The sequence below is a fragment of the Prinia subflava genome, chromosome 1, assembly GCF_021018805.1.
Source record: "Prinia subflava isolate CZ2003 ecotype Zambia chromosome 1, Cam_Psub_1.2, whole genome shotgun sequence".
Lineage (NCBI taxonomy): Eukaryota > Metazoa > Chordata > Aves > Passeriformes > Cisticolidae > Prinia > Prinia subflava.
Genome location: NC_086247.1, coordinates 113,993,797 through 114,009,925, shown reverse-complemented (window position 1 = coordinate 114,009,925; position 16,129 = coordinate 113,993,797). Strand labels below are relative to the sequence as shown.

The 16,129-nt window shown below is 41.1% G+C and overlaps 1 protein-coding gene across 1 annotated transcript in view; it reads left to right on the top strand.

The window, feature by feature from the left end:
- The first annotated feature begins 4,932 nt into the window (after nucleotides 1-4,932).
- The window catches only part of CMC1 (C-X9-C motif containing 1), a 42,726-nt gene continuing 31,529 nt past the window's right edge, over nucleotides 4,933-16,129 (top strand). The window contains exon 1 of the mRNA XM_063408797.1: nucleotides 4,933-5,090. Coding sequence (XP_063264867.1) covers nucleotides 5,066-5,090 — 25 coding nt within the window. The 5' untranslated portion in view covers nucleotides 4,933-5,065. The remainder of the gene's footprint in view (nucleotides 5,091-16,129) is intronic.

Sequence of the window (16,129 nt, the reverse complement as noted above, 5' to 3'; positions counted from 1 at the left end):
TGCAACTATCCTACTTCAGCAGATGGCCAGCTCCCTATATACAACTTCAGTGACATCTTGCTAGAGACAGCAAGTTTTGGTGGTCACCCTGGCTGGTGATGGTCCCACCTGCCCTGAAACTTGAGTGGAAAGGTCAGGCCCATGAAGGGAAAGATTTCATTCTTGGTGAAGTCGTAAGAAATGCAGGACTTGAGATAGGCACTGCCACCACAGAGCAACATGCCAGTTGTTCTTTGAGAGCAAGAGAGAGGCCAAAGCAACGCAGTGCCAGTGCCTGCACTGTGAAAACACTACACAAGTCTCATGGGACTAATGTGAGGCTTGACAGGCTGCAGGGTCAGAGGTCTGCAACACACTAGCATCCACTAATATACAGAACAGGCAGAATTAGAGGCTCATAAGACAGGGCAGAAATAGTTCAGTATGCCCAATGCTTCTTTCTACAGTAACAGACTCTGCTGTGAAGACCTCCTATCCTTAAACAGACATATAGATGGGCTTAATTCTATGGGGGAATAAATACAAAATGCTGCAGCTTGTATGACAGAAAGACACGAAAACTCCTCCTTCATGTTTTTCCCTCTTCTGGAAAACTTCTCAAGTCAGTGAAAATCTCAGATGGCAACTGCAAATACGGCCCTCAACAACTTTACAGAGACTTCAGTAAGAGTACGTTCCCTCCAGAAAAAAAGAAAATGTTTCTTTGATTCTAAATATTCTCATTTAAAGCTCCCCCATATCTCACACCAATGAATGAATATATTTCACATAAGTAAGCTTAGCAAAGAATCACAACCCTTTACTGGAAGTTATATTTCATGAAACAAGATCAAAAATATCAACAGCGAACAAACATGTCAAGGAGGAGCCATTTAAAAAAAAAGCCTTTGAACTCATTTGACCAAGGCTATTGTTAAAAAAAAAAAATCACACCTGTGTGCAGACAGACGCCTTTTATCTGGTAAGAACAAGGTGGGGAGACTCATGGGATAGATAATTAATCTCTATTGCTATCTATAGTTTCTTTGTTAACACTGTCTTGGTTGAAGTGTGAAAATATGTTCACAACTTTGGAAAATGAGCGATTAGCTGATTGAATGACAATATAAATCTTAGAAACACAGAAATTACTGTAACCTAACACTATTTCTGACTATATAGGGCTTTTAAAATTTTATAAGAAAAACATTCTCTCAAGCATCCTTCACGACTGTAAGGGAAGTTAGCAAATCTTCCCTATGGTAACAATCAGTGAAGAAATTGTGACCACCATCACCAGTCTATTTCCACTACTGCACCCAGTATTTTACCCACAGGGAATTAATTGCAGGGAGTATTTCCTTTGCACAGACAAGTCCCAAGGAACTGTGACAGAAAGATGCCATAAGCAGCACCGAATAACCAGGAGCACTAAGCACTAGCCCCAGTTGTGTTAGGGCCCTGTCAAGTAGCAGTTGTGTGTATTAAGCAGTACTGGTCTCACACCAGAGCCCCAGGAGATCTCCCAATTAAGCAAGTTTGCCGGGTAAATGTCTCAGTTAAACAAAGCATACGGTACGAACTTGTATCAAAGTGCTACATGGCAAAAGCCCCACACATTTCAGCACAACTTCACAGGGCTGCCCAAGTTGTGCAAGATTCATATTAAAAAAGATCTGACTAAACACAAATTGCATACTCCAGACTGTCATTTCAAAACTCTCTCCTGGGATAAGATACAAGTTAGACCTCATGTTTAAGGAAGACCCACTTTGCACTTTTTTTCTTTTCTTTTTTTTTTTTTGGTTTTTTTTTTTTTTGTTTTTTTTTTTTTTTTTTTTTAATGAAACCATCCCTTTGTACCCTTGGATGCTCCTACAGGATGGAATTCATTTTCACAGGCACTTCCACATTAATGAAGGAAGCGAATTTATCTTCATATAAGTCGATGATCTTATTAACATCAAGACTGCATATAAAAGCATAAAGAACATGTTTTCACAAAGTGTTTTACTTTTTTTATCTGTGCTACTAAAATTCTTGATATGGCACTTAACACTTCACGTTTCTCACACAGCAACTTCCTCTTCTCTGGTGATGAAAACTGTTCTGTTTCTAGTCATTCAAGCCGCTGTAAGAAAACAGTTTTCCTGTGTCATCGAGTCAGCCATTGTGCCACTTCCTGGGATCACTGCACTGGCTCCCAAATCAGACACAGATATTTATCCCAATTTAAAGCCCTTTGTGGACAATTTCTACCTTACTGTCTTATGCCACTCTTGCCCTGCATAATGTCAGTCTCATTTGCTTATCTGTCAAGATAACACTTTCTCTGATACTTTCTCATTTCTGACAATTTTCACTAGCCCCAAATAGCATGAGATTGTTATTAGACTCACAGCTGCATATGCCCTCCCTCAAAAACTCAAATCTCCAGAACAAAGTGGTTCTATCAACTTTTTTTCCTTTGTATTTGTTCTGGTTTCCTCAAGCAACGCCTTACTCCCTTTTGCATTTCTCAGTGTTCATAATTCTTGTCTGTCAGACTTGGAAATAAAACTCCCAGAAATTCCTCTTTCTGCTTTTCAGACCTGCTATCAGAAGAAGCAGCAGCAGAGGACAACTTCTCCAAGCTACAAAGCTATTGGAAATTTATTTTTGCATGTACTCTTTCCATGAAAAAGCAGCAAAGCTCTGGCCTGAAACTGATCAAATTAACACAACACATGGAGTTGACATGTAAGTTCAAAGATCTTCTTCAGTAAAAGGAATCTTCAAAATTCTAATTTTGCAGGTTATATATAAACACCAGTAGCCAAGAGTTTAAGAGCAGCAAAAATTACTAATTTAAATAACGTCATTTTTAAGAAAACCTCAACTTACTTTGAAAGCATACATTCCCCTTTTTTTGGCTCTCATGCTGAAAGTTCCTCTTGGTATCATGTGTTTTCTTGTATCTTCTCTTTGCAGATTATATAAGAATTCTGCAGGTTGGCTGGTATCTATTTTTTTTAACACTCTCTTATATTCATGGCAGAAGTGGCATAGCCGAAATCCCTTAATAAAACAAATACAAATAAGTTGACACGTTGCATTTGTATGGCTTTGTTCAATTAAAATTCTCAAAACAGTTTATAAACATTAACTGGAGTGGTATCATTTAAAGTTACAGAAATCAATTGTAATATTCATATTTTACTCTGAGAAGTGAGATCAAACTTGTGGTTAAAAAAAAGAAAAGTATAAAGGCACTTAATGGTATAAAGCAGAAGTACTCTAGATCAGTAAGGCCAAAAGCATTCGTGTGGAAGATTTTGCCTACATCACGCTCTACTAATTTCTGTGAATGTATCAACACGAAGAACTTGCCTCTTAGGGTGGCCTCAAGTTGAAACAATGTGTTTCAGAATAAAGAGACTAAATTTTCATATGGGGAAAATAATGTCAATCTGGGGAAAAACTGCACTTAAAACTTTGATGGAAAATAATTTAAATAATAAATAACATGGCATTATCTAAATTCTGCCGACTGAATTTTCTAGACTGCTCATTACCTTCCAGAGGCATACCAGGTCTATCTGGTGTTTGGGGACTTGGGCTCCTCACTTCCCTGAGAATGCAATGCTTAAAACTCACCTTTCCACTGAACAGAAAATAACAATGCTAGGTAACAGAAGAAATGCTACATTTGGAAGAATTTTTGTAGCCTCCTGTAAGAGGATACTGCATAAAATGACTGGTTTTTCATATCACTTGTCAGTCTAAAATGTTAAAGATAGGAAAGGGGGTAGGCTTTCTGAAAATTCTGGCTTGTATTTGCTAAAACAAGTCTCAAGTTTCAGATATGTCTCCTTGCTTCTCATTTCTCTTTATTTCTAGGCAATCATGTTCTTGGGTTTTTAAATGTATGACAATTTCTGGCAGTTAATCACTTCTTAAAATTAATCTTTTACTCCATGTTTTGTGTCCTGAACTGGTTATTCTTGCCTCGTGCAAGTAGTAACTAAAGGTTAGTCATTTAAGTATATTGCAGGCGCCTAAATAAGAGTCGATGATGGGACACCAGATTTCCTCATTCCTCCATCAACCGCACCGCTGTCACCGTGGTCCCAGCGACACTGAGGCATGAGAAAGGACCTCCTGTCTGCTGACTGGGGAGCCCTGTTTATGGTCAGAAACCAACTCATTGATGAAAACAGCCACCAATTAAATCCTCATTTGCCACTTCGAGTCCTTGCTGTGGAAGCCTCGGGCACGCCAAGGGCTGGAGGATGTGACACCAGTCCCCGTCAGAGGCTGCACACACAGACACACACACAAGCTTCCCTGAGGTTCCCCAGGAACATGGTGCTCAGCACCCAGGCCTGTCGGGAGCCCAGTTCTGGGCTCCTCAGTACAAAAGAGACATTCAGCTCCTGAGGCGGATCCAGCAGAGGGCAATGAGGATGAGTGGGGGTCTGGAGCGTCTCTCTTATGAGGAAAGGTCGAAAGAGCTGGGCCTGTTCAGTCTTGAGATGAAACATCTGACAGGGGACCTTATCAATGCATATAAATATCTAAAGTGGGGTTGCCAAGAGGATGGAGCCAGGCTCTGCTTGGTGCTGCCAAACAATAGGACAAGAGGCAACAAGCAGAATCTGATACACAGGAAGTCCCACCTGAACATGAGGAAGAACTTGCCCAGAGAGGCTGTGGAGTCTCCCTCACTGGAGATACTCCAGAACGATTGGACACAATCCTCCAGGATGATCCTGTTTGCGCAGATAGGTTGGACCAGATGACCCACTGCGGTCCCTTTTCAACCTGTCCCTTCCTGTGAGTTCGTAACCCCTCGGTGACTCACAGAGTATGAGCCCACCCACGGTTCCACGGCGCCGGGTCAGCGGCGGTGCCTCAGGGCCGCCTCAGGGCCGCGCCCACCTGCCCCCGCCCACGGCACCCTCGGCCCTCGGCTCTCCCGCCCCGGTCTCCGCCCGACGCGGGGAGGAGCGGCAGGAGCGGCCGGGCTGTGCCGCGCCTGCGCCGCAGGGCCGGGGACGCGGCGGCGCTCGGTGTGCGCAGCTGCCGCCGCCGCGTGGGGCCGCAGATGGAGCCTCCCCCCGGCGCCGCAGGTAGGGGCGGCCGACGGGCGGGCGAACGAGCGGGCGGGAGGGAGGGAAGAAGGGAGGACGGCGGGGCGGCGGAGCGTCTCCCAGACTACTCACTTCACCCCCGCCCTCCTCGCCCCCACCGCCGCTCGCCTCGCCAAGGCTTCCTGTGGGAAACCCCCGTCGCTTTCCGCTGGCCCCTCACACCCGCCGGAGAGGGCGGTGGCCTGCCTGCGGCGCAGCGCCGTGGGTGCTGGGAAGGGCCACCCTGGGGGACTCCAGCCTGGCCTCCACGAGGTTCCCGGGGCACTGGGCCGTCCCCGCCGCCCTCAGCGGGCTCCCGCCGCCACCTCCCTCCTCCCCTCCCTGCCGCCGTGACCTCCAGCGGCAGGACGCGGGGCGAAGGCAGCTCCTGGGTGTCCAGCGACCGCGGGTGCCTGCTGGAGCCTCTCTGGCTGTGTAACCAACGTAAAGGCAAAGCACTAAGGTTATGTGATCCTCGACTTCGTGCTGGCGAGATCTTGTCCCAGTGGATACAGACATGTGTCCACAGGAATGAGTGTAAGCCCCTGGCCTTTATGACCTCGTGTAGTGTTGTCTCGTTGTGCCCAGAGTTCCCGAGTGTGGTGCCTTTGGCTTGGTGTCTTAAAAGGCCATTCCCTGCAGCCAATGCCTGGTGTTGAGTCTCCCGTAGGAGGTGATGACCTGCAGTGGTTGTGGCTGTGTACCTCGGTCCCTGCCGCCTGTAGCTGCTTCTCCAAAAGCCCAAGGATGCTGGCCCAGGCCAGGCTCTCGGTTTCTGATGGAAGCCTGTCCTGGACCTTGCAAACAGGCCATTCATAGAGCACTCAAGTTCTGAGTTTATTGATTGTATCCTCTAAGCATTGATCTGTTACTAAATTAAGAAAATGTTATAAAACTTATCACAGCATTTCAAGTGGTGGATGTTCATCTGCAGCATAATTTTACTTCCCAGTTGTCCTTTGGGAAAAGCCTAGTTATTACACCAGTTGATTCACAGAATATTCTGAGTTGTAAGGGACCCACAAGGTTCATCAAGTTTGACTTTTGAATAAATGGTCCATAATGGGATCAAACCCACAACCGTGATGTTATTAGCAGCATGCACATGCTCTGACCAACTGAGCTAATACCAGTGATTCAACCTGTTGTGATTTCAGTGCAGAACAAAAAACATGGCACCAAACACTGAAGTCATCAGCATTCTGCGTCCTCATTTATGTATATGATCTGTCCCTTCCAAACCATATTGTGGTTGTATGTTAGCTGTGGTAGGACTGCTAAGTGTGTGCTTTGGGTCCCTGCTATGTGATACCAATACTGAGATTCATCTGCTGAGCAGTGGCAGTGCTTACTGACACCTCTCTAAATCTGCTACCTTGTTATCCACTATCTTTTGCTTCCCTCCTCCCACTCCCCATCAGTTTCTGCCTTATACAGCTCTGTTGAAAACCTCAGAATGAACTAAAAGTGGAGATGTCTAGGTGAGGTAGTAGAGAAACTGGAACAAAAGTTGCAAGAGGTGTGAGCTGCCCTTTTTTTGTTAGTAAGGTGTTAACCCAAATACCCTGGTGTGGTAGGTTTTAATGTCATCACTGTTAACTGCTTCTTGGCTCATATAAAAAAAAAAGGAGGATCACAGTTCTGTAAATTGTTACCGTGACTGCTACTTCATTTTATGGTCACAGAAGATACAAGTATACTTACGGCTTTGAAAAGCACTAGGGAATGACTATCAAGGAGTCCTTTGAAGCTCAGATTGTAGAACCTGTGAATTATGTTGTGATTTGTATAGGAGTTTTTTGATAGCCATAGTTTGGGAAGAAACTGTGGTTGTGTCATTAGGTGATTATAGCCAATAAATAAATTGGTAGTAAACATGTTCACAAGATTTTATGTTCATAAAATCACAGATTATCCTGAGTTGAAACAGACCCCTCAAGTTCAATTCCTGGCCCTGCACACGACTTCCCCAAGACTCACACCATGTGCCTAAGTGTGTTGTGCTTCTGGAACTCTGTCAGGCTTGGTGTCAAGAGAACTTCCGTGGAAAGCCTGTTCCAGTGCTCAGTCACCATCTGGGTGGAAAACCTGTTCCTACTATCCAGCTTAAAAAACCTCCTCCAACTCAGCTTAAAGCTTCTGCTTTTGCCCTTATGAGAGCTGTAAACTGCAGTGAGGTATCCCTTCAGTCTCCGGGCTGAATAAACAAGTGACTTCAGCTGCTCCTTGAGTGGCTTTAGGCCCTTCCTCCCCTCTAGGCCCCTCACCAACTTTGTAGCTCTCCTTTTGATGCTATCCTAAAGTTTTATATCCTTCTTGTATTGTGGTGCCCAAAACACACAGGACTCGAGGTGACCCTGCCTCAGTGCAGAGCAGAGCAGGACAATCCCCTCCCTTGCCTGGCTGGCCATGCTGTCCCTGATGCCCCCAGGACAGGGTTGGCCCTCCTGGCTGCCAGGGCACTGCTCACTCACATTCAACTCACCATCCACCAGGACCCCCACGCCCCTTTCTGCAGGGCTACTCTCCAGATGCTTTTTCCCCAGTCTGTCTGTACATCCAGGGTTGCTCCATCCCAGCTAAACTGTGTTAAACTTCACATGGTTGGTGATTGTTCAGCCCTTAATTTGTCGGGGTCTTCCTGGAGGGTCTCTCTGCCTTTGAGGGAGTCAACAGCTCCTCCCAGTTTAGGAGAATGTTACACTATTTTGTTTTATCTTACTCCAAAATGAATGTACTGCAGCCCAGTATTGAATCTAATTTTTCTATGCAGCGCTTCCAAAGCTATGTAGAGTGCTGTTTTTAGTAGGAGAGGCCATGGGTTATGAGAAAGCTCATGTTATTTTTAATGTGGACTTGGTTATAGCTGTCATTTTCAGGTGGTGATGTTTGGACCCCCAGTTGAAGATTCACAGATGTGTAAAATGGAGTCATGGACAATAGCTGAGATAGACAATACAGGTTTTGGTACCTATCCTTGACACAGGGCATAAAGCAGAGGGTCTGAAGACCGATTTGATATTTTTCCTAAGCTACTTAACATGTCTATTTCTTCACGTCAGGTGGAAGTTTAGGTTGTTAAATACAGCAGCAGTTTTATCAGTGGATGGAGAAAATTTGGCTTGCAGAATGTATGTCACTTGTTTCAAAGTAATAAGGGCAGTAAGAATAGAACTAGAAGAATACACTTAAAAGAATGAAATTAGAGCTTCAAAAGATAGAAAGGATAAAATCATGGGGAATAAAGCAATGTTGAATTTAAAGGGGAAAATGTAGAAGTAAAAGGAGAAGTTGCTTTTCAGCTGGTTTTTTCAACTTTCAATTAAACTTCTTTTAGATAAGTTTTGTGATTAATAACATAAGTTTCCAGAATAACATCTGCAATCATTGTGTTAATGTAACTGAAAGCTTTTAGCCTTGTGTCACCCCATGCTCTGAAACTTAAGAGAACACTGATGTGTTTTGATCATATCTCTGATGTTAGTTTCCAAGACGTTAATTCATTTATGTTGTATGTGCTGATTGTTCATTTACTACACAGGTACAGAAGTCAAAGGTAGGCTTTGTTTTTTATTTGTCTCTTAATCCTTACTTCCAGTTAAAGAACTCTTTTTAAAAAGTGCAGGAAGAATGGTATTCAGTCCTGTTATTCATAAGCCTTGCTCTTCATTTGTGTGTGATGTTCTTTATTTGGAATGAAAGGTATAAATTTTATCTTGAAAGGAGTGGCTAAGGAGCTAAATATTCAAGCTCTCAAGGAGCTGGGCAGATTTATTTCTATAATGAAACTTTTATTTGTGATTTACATTGTTTTTCATTACACCTTGTCACATAGTTCTGAGAATTAGTAAGGAGGACTGTAGTGCTGGAGCAGCTGATTAAAGGTATTGGGCATGGTGGCAAATCTTAGGTAGTTAACATCTCGTCTTGTAATAACTGGGGGATTTGTTGGTTGGTAGATTTTCCTGCATCCCTTCCTTGTCCATATGGGGTACTTTGCTCTTTCTGTGCTAGATTTACCTCTTAGTCATCTCTTGTTTCTCGTGCAAATTATTGCACAGTTTCTTATGTCACAGTTTAGCTGTATTTTATGTGATCTGTTTGGTTTATGCAATTCAGATAGTTTGTGTTTTTTGAGGACCTTTCTCTGTCTTATTCCAAGTGGAAGTAAGCAATGAATTCTTTCACACCATTCACTGTTAGTTAGAAAGGGATAGAAGAAACAGGGATTATACACTTGGGTCTGATTTCAGACAGGAGGTGCTCAGATGTGTGGGCTTGACTTTTTAAAAAGTGTGCAACCCTATCCTGTAAGTAGGAATTGAATTATATCTGTGCTGTTAGTGTATTTTGGCATCTCAGAAGACCCCTGGAGTGTGTATTTGTTTGCTGAAATTCTGCTGCAGGGTGTTTTTGTTAAGTGACAAAGTTTTGTTGAGGATTTTGCGTCAGTTACCAAGTGAAGCACTCAGAAGCTTTACAAAGGTGGAATTAGGGCTGGCTCTGCTAGTTTAAGCCTTGCTCAGTCCACAGCCCTAGCTGTTACTCACTCCGTGTGTTCTACATTTTGCTGGAATTCTCATCTTCTGTCAGATGGGATTTGAGGTGGGCTGAGGTGTTCCCTTTATAGGGAGCTCACAGCTTAAGTTTTCCTAACTGGCAAGTCTTCATACTTGAACAGTGGTACAGGCTATGTGTTAATGAAGTTGCATTATTTCCAGTAGTAAATATTAAGTCCTAATCTGTAATTAATTTTCAGGTCCTGTAGCTGGATTTGCTGTGTGATCAGCAGTGTAAAAATATCTCCTTGTGTCGGCTTGGCTTTACTTATTACTCACTAGATGTATAAGCATTTGCAATCTGCATGTAATTAACAAGAAAGTGTGCTTTGTCAGGTCTGCTTTTCCTTTTCTTTCTAGGTATTACAGACTTGCTGTAATACAGCCATTGTTCACTTTTAGCAAACAGCATTCTCGTAATCCAGTGCTGCCATATTGCAGGAACATGAGCCCCAAAGCAAAATGTAAGATAACAAATTCAGCCAGTGAAAAAGGTGAAAATTGACTTTGAGGTGATGATAGAATGGTGAGAAGTTAAAGCTTTGGAAATTTTCCCTGGTGTTGTCATCCCTGTACTCCATCTTAATTTAAAATGATGTCAGTATTAGAAAGATCTCAAAATCTGGAACTTTTTAAATACAAATAAATTTATTCATATACATTTAAAGAAAAAGAAAAAAGGATACTGCATGGAAAAGCTGCATTGATAAGTTTCTTTTGCTTTTGAAGCAGGGTTTCAGGGTATCACAGATCTAGTTTCACTTGGATTATAACACTTCTGTCATTTCATATTGTGCTTCTATACTTTAAAATCTCAGTAGAAACTCACTACTTAAGGTTCCAGTTTGTATGCAAACACCGATGTGCAAATGAAATTACCAAACTCAGCAGCATTTCACATATGTATAGAGGTGTTTGTCTGGTCCTGATCCATCATCTGTCAGTTCACACTGGATGTCTTTGACTGATAAAATTCTTTACATTTAACAGGATTCCGCTGGATTTTTTTAGGACGAGGTTTACAAAGCAGGATGCTGAAATTATGCTGTAGCTTTGACCCCATGGATTCCTTGTCACTAAAGGAACAGAAGCCCTCCCAAAGGCTACAGGATTGGATACTTAATGTGTTAATTGATACATCAAATTACAATTGTAGGAAAAGACCCTAAGATTTCAGAAAGATAAGTTGTTTTTTTTTTCTCCCATGACTTTAATGAGTCTATCTCTAAATGAATTTGTTCCAATGTGTGACTTAGTGTTTTCAAATAGAGTTTTTGAGTAATTGATAATACATTCAATGATGCAGACTTTTTGGATAAATTTTTATGATGCACATATGCATAAATGATTTAGATGAATTAGCCTAAGAATGGTAATTTTTATTTAATACAAGGAGAATAAACTAGACAGAATGATGGAGATGAAAATTTTGAGTTGAATGCATTCTTTTCCTGGCGGAGTATTAAGCTGTAATTATATTTGCTTATTCAAAGCACTGTTATAGGTACACTAAAATAGATCTGATTTTTTTGTAAAAAAAAAATAATGTCTAGAACCAATAGTGTGATTGATGAAAGGAATGTTTGCCAATAAGCAGGCAGTGGACACTGTGCTGCCCCTTCTGTTATTAAGAGAAGTTTACTTTTACAGGGTATTTTTATAATTAGCTCATAAGCAAGGGTTTTAAAACAAAACCTTGTAATAGAATGGAGTATTTACCTCACAGAAACAATTTTACCAAGTGACCTGAAGAATAACTGAACCCTCTAAATCAATGCAATTTTGCAACTTAGTAATATTATTCATTCTTATTCATTCTCCAAACCATCTCAAGTGTTGTGTATACTATAGGTCTGCATATGGAAAAAATGACAGAATGGCTGTTCAATTCAAGTTTTAGTAGTCTTGTCACAGATTAAAACAAGACCTTGCCTTTCAGGAAAACAGCTTCTTTGCAGTGAAGGTTTTCTTTAAATGTGATGTAGGTTAAAGAATGGTAATTCAGCATGTATCTCCTTGGTTTTCTTCCCTTTTCACTTCAACAACTGCTATTTCTAGTGCTAAAGTTCTCATTGATACTTTTTCAATTTTATTTCTTACCTTAAAAAAGAAAGATATCTTAGAAATCTGTCTACTCACAACTACTTAGCTGTGATGGTAACTGGTAGGAAAAAAATATTAAGGTGTATTAAAAAGAAGGTCCCCTTTATGACTCCACATTTCTCAACCAATCTCCCAAAATAATGAAAGTGATTGCACTTAAAATTTATGTGTTTTGTGGAGTGTCGTATTTTAACTCAGATTCATGAACCTTGACTGAACTTTCTACAGCATTTTTGCTAGTAAGGAATGTAACTTTTGTTTAAAAGTTGGTAGAACTGGGATTTCAAGAAAAACATGAGGTAGTACAGTTGCTAATTAAAGTGATACAAAGTTACTAAAACTTTCTCTGTTCTTTATATATAGTGTGATTCTCAATGAAAAAGCAATAGTATTTAAAGTACTATTTTGGGCATTTTTTGAATGCAGATAAATAAAAAAATCAAGGAAATCCAAATTGTAGGTTGTATAACTAGAAATGCACGTTTCAAAGACTGTTACTGGAATTGCTTGGCTCAGTTCCCCTTGGATGGAGAAAGTGTGAGGCTCCTTTAAGTATCTGGGTAGAGCAGATTTCAACTTTCCTCAGTAATCGGTGTCCCTGCTACCTGAAGTCATGAAGGAGGTGAGGGCAGAGCTGGTAACTACCGCAGGACGCGTAAAGGGGGAGCAAGTCGGTTACCAGCTGTGTTGAATGACGTGGGGAGATGGTGTGACTTCTCTCAGGACGCTCTTCTATGCAAGCGTTTGTCTTGGTATCCTCTTCTTGTAATAGTGTTCTAATTAATATGAGAAGCTGCTACAGTCCCTTCTGTTGTTAGGACTGTAAAGCAGCTTTGTATTTCATTCTCCTCTTCCCCTTAAAGGTTTGCTGCCTGCAGCATAGCTCTATGGTGCTCATGTTGTTCTCAAGGCCATCCTGGGTCCTTTGGTCAGAGGCTGGAAAGTCAGCAGAGTATTTGTCATCTGTTTTCCCAGCTTCCATGCAGAGTGAATTCGATGTGTTCTAGTGGTTGGGATGTTCTTGTTCCTATTAATGTATATTAGTTTTTGGGGGTTTGGTCATTTTTACAAAAATAACAAAAACTATTAAAATGACCAGCTGTGGTCCTTGGCCTTCCATGGCAATAAAGAGCTTTTGTAGCTGAGGGTTTTGATCAGCCACAGAAGCCTATTATTACAACTGTAGTCTTGTGCCCTACATACTGTATAAAACAAGAGAACCATGAGCACTGAGATTTGCCAAACCCCACAGATATTATTTGTCAAAAAAACCAACTCATAAATGTTTCTTAGTGATTTGGTGAATGGGGATATCTCCCAGTTTAATAATCTCTCTTTTCAGTTCTTTACACTGGGGTGAGATTTTATGGAAAACAATTTCTCTTTCACAAAGGTATTCTCCTTTCTGTAGCTTTCTCCCCTTTTGTCTTTTTTTTTCCCTGCAAGTTTGAAACATCTTTAACTGCTCTTCTCATCTGTTCCTTGTCCCCAAGAGGAGCATTCTGGAATCTGTTGATGATTTTTTAGGAAACATTAGTATATAGTCTATCACACAGATTTCTTGCCTGTAGACTTAACATTTTCAAGGAGCTAGAGACTTAGCTGTAACCCCTGGAAGCCTGCATTTGGTTTTAATTCTGGCTAACTTTTGTGTATGTTTTTACAAAAATACTTAGTTTTTAGTATTAATAGTATTTAGTCTGTGTTTTGTAACCTTTACTTGATCAACTGTGTTCGTCCATCTGTCCCTCGTAATATTTGATGGTACTTGGAAATTTCATCAGAAAGTAAGGTAAGGGTAAAATCTCAGATTATTAAATTGATCTAGCAAAAATGCCCTTGTTTGGGCTGGGAGGAGGGAGGAGAAGAAGCTGCTGCTAGCATTTGTCTGGCCCTCTGGAAGCCGTGGGGTAACGTGGGGGTTCACTTTGTGGGAAAAGGTGGTGATCTCAAACAGCCTACCCAGCAGACCAGGAGAATGTGGACAATGTGGGTGGGAGCCAAAGGTATCAGATTTCAAATGCAGAAGGCAAACTGTGGGAAAATATATTTCTTACTTATCTGGGAATAATGTTTTCATGATGAAATAAAACAAAGTAAGACTGTTGAAATTCAGATTCCTCTGTAAGGACTAGTCTACAGCAAATCTGGTATTAGAGTAAAAATTACCTTTCTTGGTGCAGAATAGTAAACTTGCAAAAGCAGGAAAAAAGGTTTTTATTCTGGAAACTGAATATAATTGAAAATAATATAATTGAAAAAAGGAGTTGATGGTTTCCCATCATGGTTGTGTCATGTTTTTTGATGAGGTCTTGCTTCTGAGGTGTTCTTTGAAAGTTCTTGCAGTATATGTTACTGCAAAGATAGATAGCTTGGATTAATGATGATTTTGCAAGTGCTTGTACATCAGTATCAGAAATGCAGGTACTTTGCATGTGAATATTTGCTTTAGCTGGTATATGCTATTTTTAATATTTGTGCCTTATTTTTCTGAAATATTTTGTATAAATGCTAGGGATACTGACTTCAGTAAAGTGTTCTAAGGTTGTTGAAGTAAAATCACTGTAATTGTAATGCAATGGATAGTTTAAAATCAAGGAAGAATATTCAAATACTTAAGGTGTTCCAGCTGAAACTCATAAGTAAATACAGTACTGCCCAAACTGAACATCTGCATTTGAACTATTTGGAGAGGTAGTTTCACCCAGAGCCTGAAACTTGGACAGTATAACATAATTAAAATTGCTTGGGCTTTTCATAGACTCACTTAGGCTAGGTTTAACACCATTGAGTCCAAACATTATTAAGCACTAAACATTTTATAATAAAAATACAAAAGCAAAATCCTGTAAATACAGACATTTGTAAAATTAAAAAAAATCATAACTGATACTTCACACTAGACATTCTTTTCAAAACTGTAGATGAGTTTATAAATAGTCTTTACTGTCGTTTCTGTTATACTGTCGTATAATTACCTTTGAATTACTGTTGTAGTTCTCACTCTTCGTACTGGATGCAGCCCAGTGTCCCGATGTGCCCTCTCCTTCCTGCGTTTTCAACCTCTGTAGATTTGACAGCATGGGACTGAAAGGAAGGAATTCGCCCGGAGCACAGTTCTGTCATGGTTCTGGTTGCGCTGGTGTTAACACCAGTAGAGCTATCCTTGCTATCAGTCTTACTCTCCTTTTCTTTTGAATAATCAAAGAGAAGATTGGGTGCTTAACCTGAGAGAAAACCCGACAATCTGTTTTGACTGTTCTGGGCTATCAGGGAGGTCTTCTCTTTTTGGGTTTCTTTTTCTTTGCTTGCTTGCTTTTTTTCCAGATGCCCCTTTGTCCTGTTCCCCTTCTAGCCTTTAGTTGCATTCCTACCCACTTCTCCTCTTTGTCAATAGCTGATCCTTGCACTGGAGCCCTGTGCTTTGTTACTGTGAAAATCGTGGATGCTTCTGGCTCCTTTGCCAGCAGGGGAAGCCCAGCTGTTCTTCCCAGGCGCTGAAGACTTCTCTCTGCTACGTTTCCATGTTTGCCATGGTATAAAAGTTGAACCTGTGCAGAGTCAAGGGTTAGACTTGATCCTTGTGGGTCCCTTCCAACTCAGGATATTCTATGATGCTAATTATGGGAGGTAGATAAGTAGATCTCATTACTACAAGGTGTCAATCAGCTGAGAAGCACTTTTTTTACATGTATTCGAGTTAGTTTTCTTTTTTGACCTGCTCACTCACTGCGTGGTTAGGTGCATAATAATGATGTGATGGGAATGAGTGAGGGTGTTGCTATTGTTTTCGGACGGCACAGAAATAACAACATGACTCTCCATGATGGTAAAGATGAGAGCAAACTTTATTCTTCTAAATTCTACTTTTATAGAGTAGTTCTGTACAAAGAACATGATTGGTTATTCAGCGTCTACACCCTTTTGTAAACATTTCTTTCCAGTAAACATGTTGGAAAAACACCACCTGCGGATGGTTTCTCACTTCCCAAGGTTAGTTTGAATTCCTCCTTTAGATTCTCAGGCTAACATGAGAAAGTTACTCACTTGCCTTTCACACAGACACTAGCAGAGCCTGAAGCCTAAATTCAGACCAATGTCAGGCCCACATGAGGGTAATGCAGGAGTTGTAAAACTTCCCTTTTGGTGACAGGTGGCAACCTACTTGCTTAACTGTATCTGTGTTTGTACTCTGTGTACTCCAAGCACCAATACTGAGTTTAATCTAAACAAAGCTGAGTTTAGAAAGTGTGAGGAGCAGAAGTTCAGGCTGTAATTTGAGCCAGTGGTACTCGCGATACTTCAGTCTTTCCTCCTGTCCTAGTCTCACTGAATTCCCTCATATGGGCAGCTTTGGAATTATGCAGTGAACTAGAT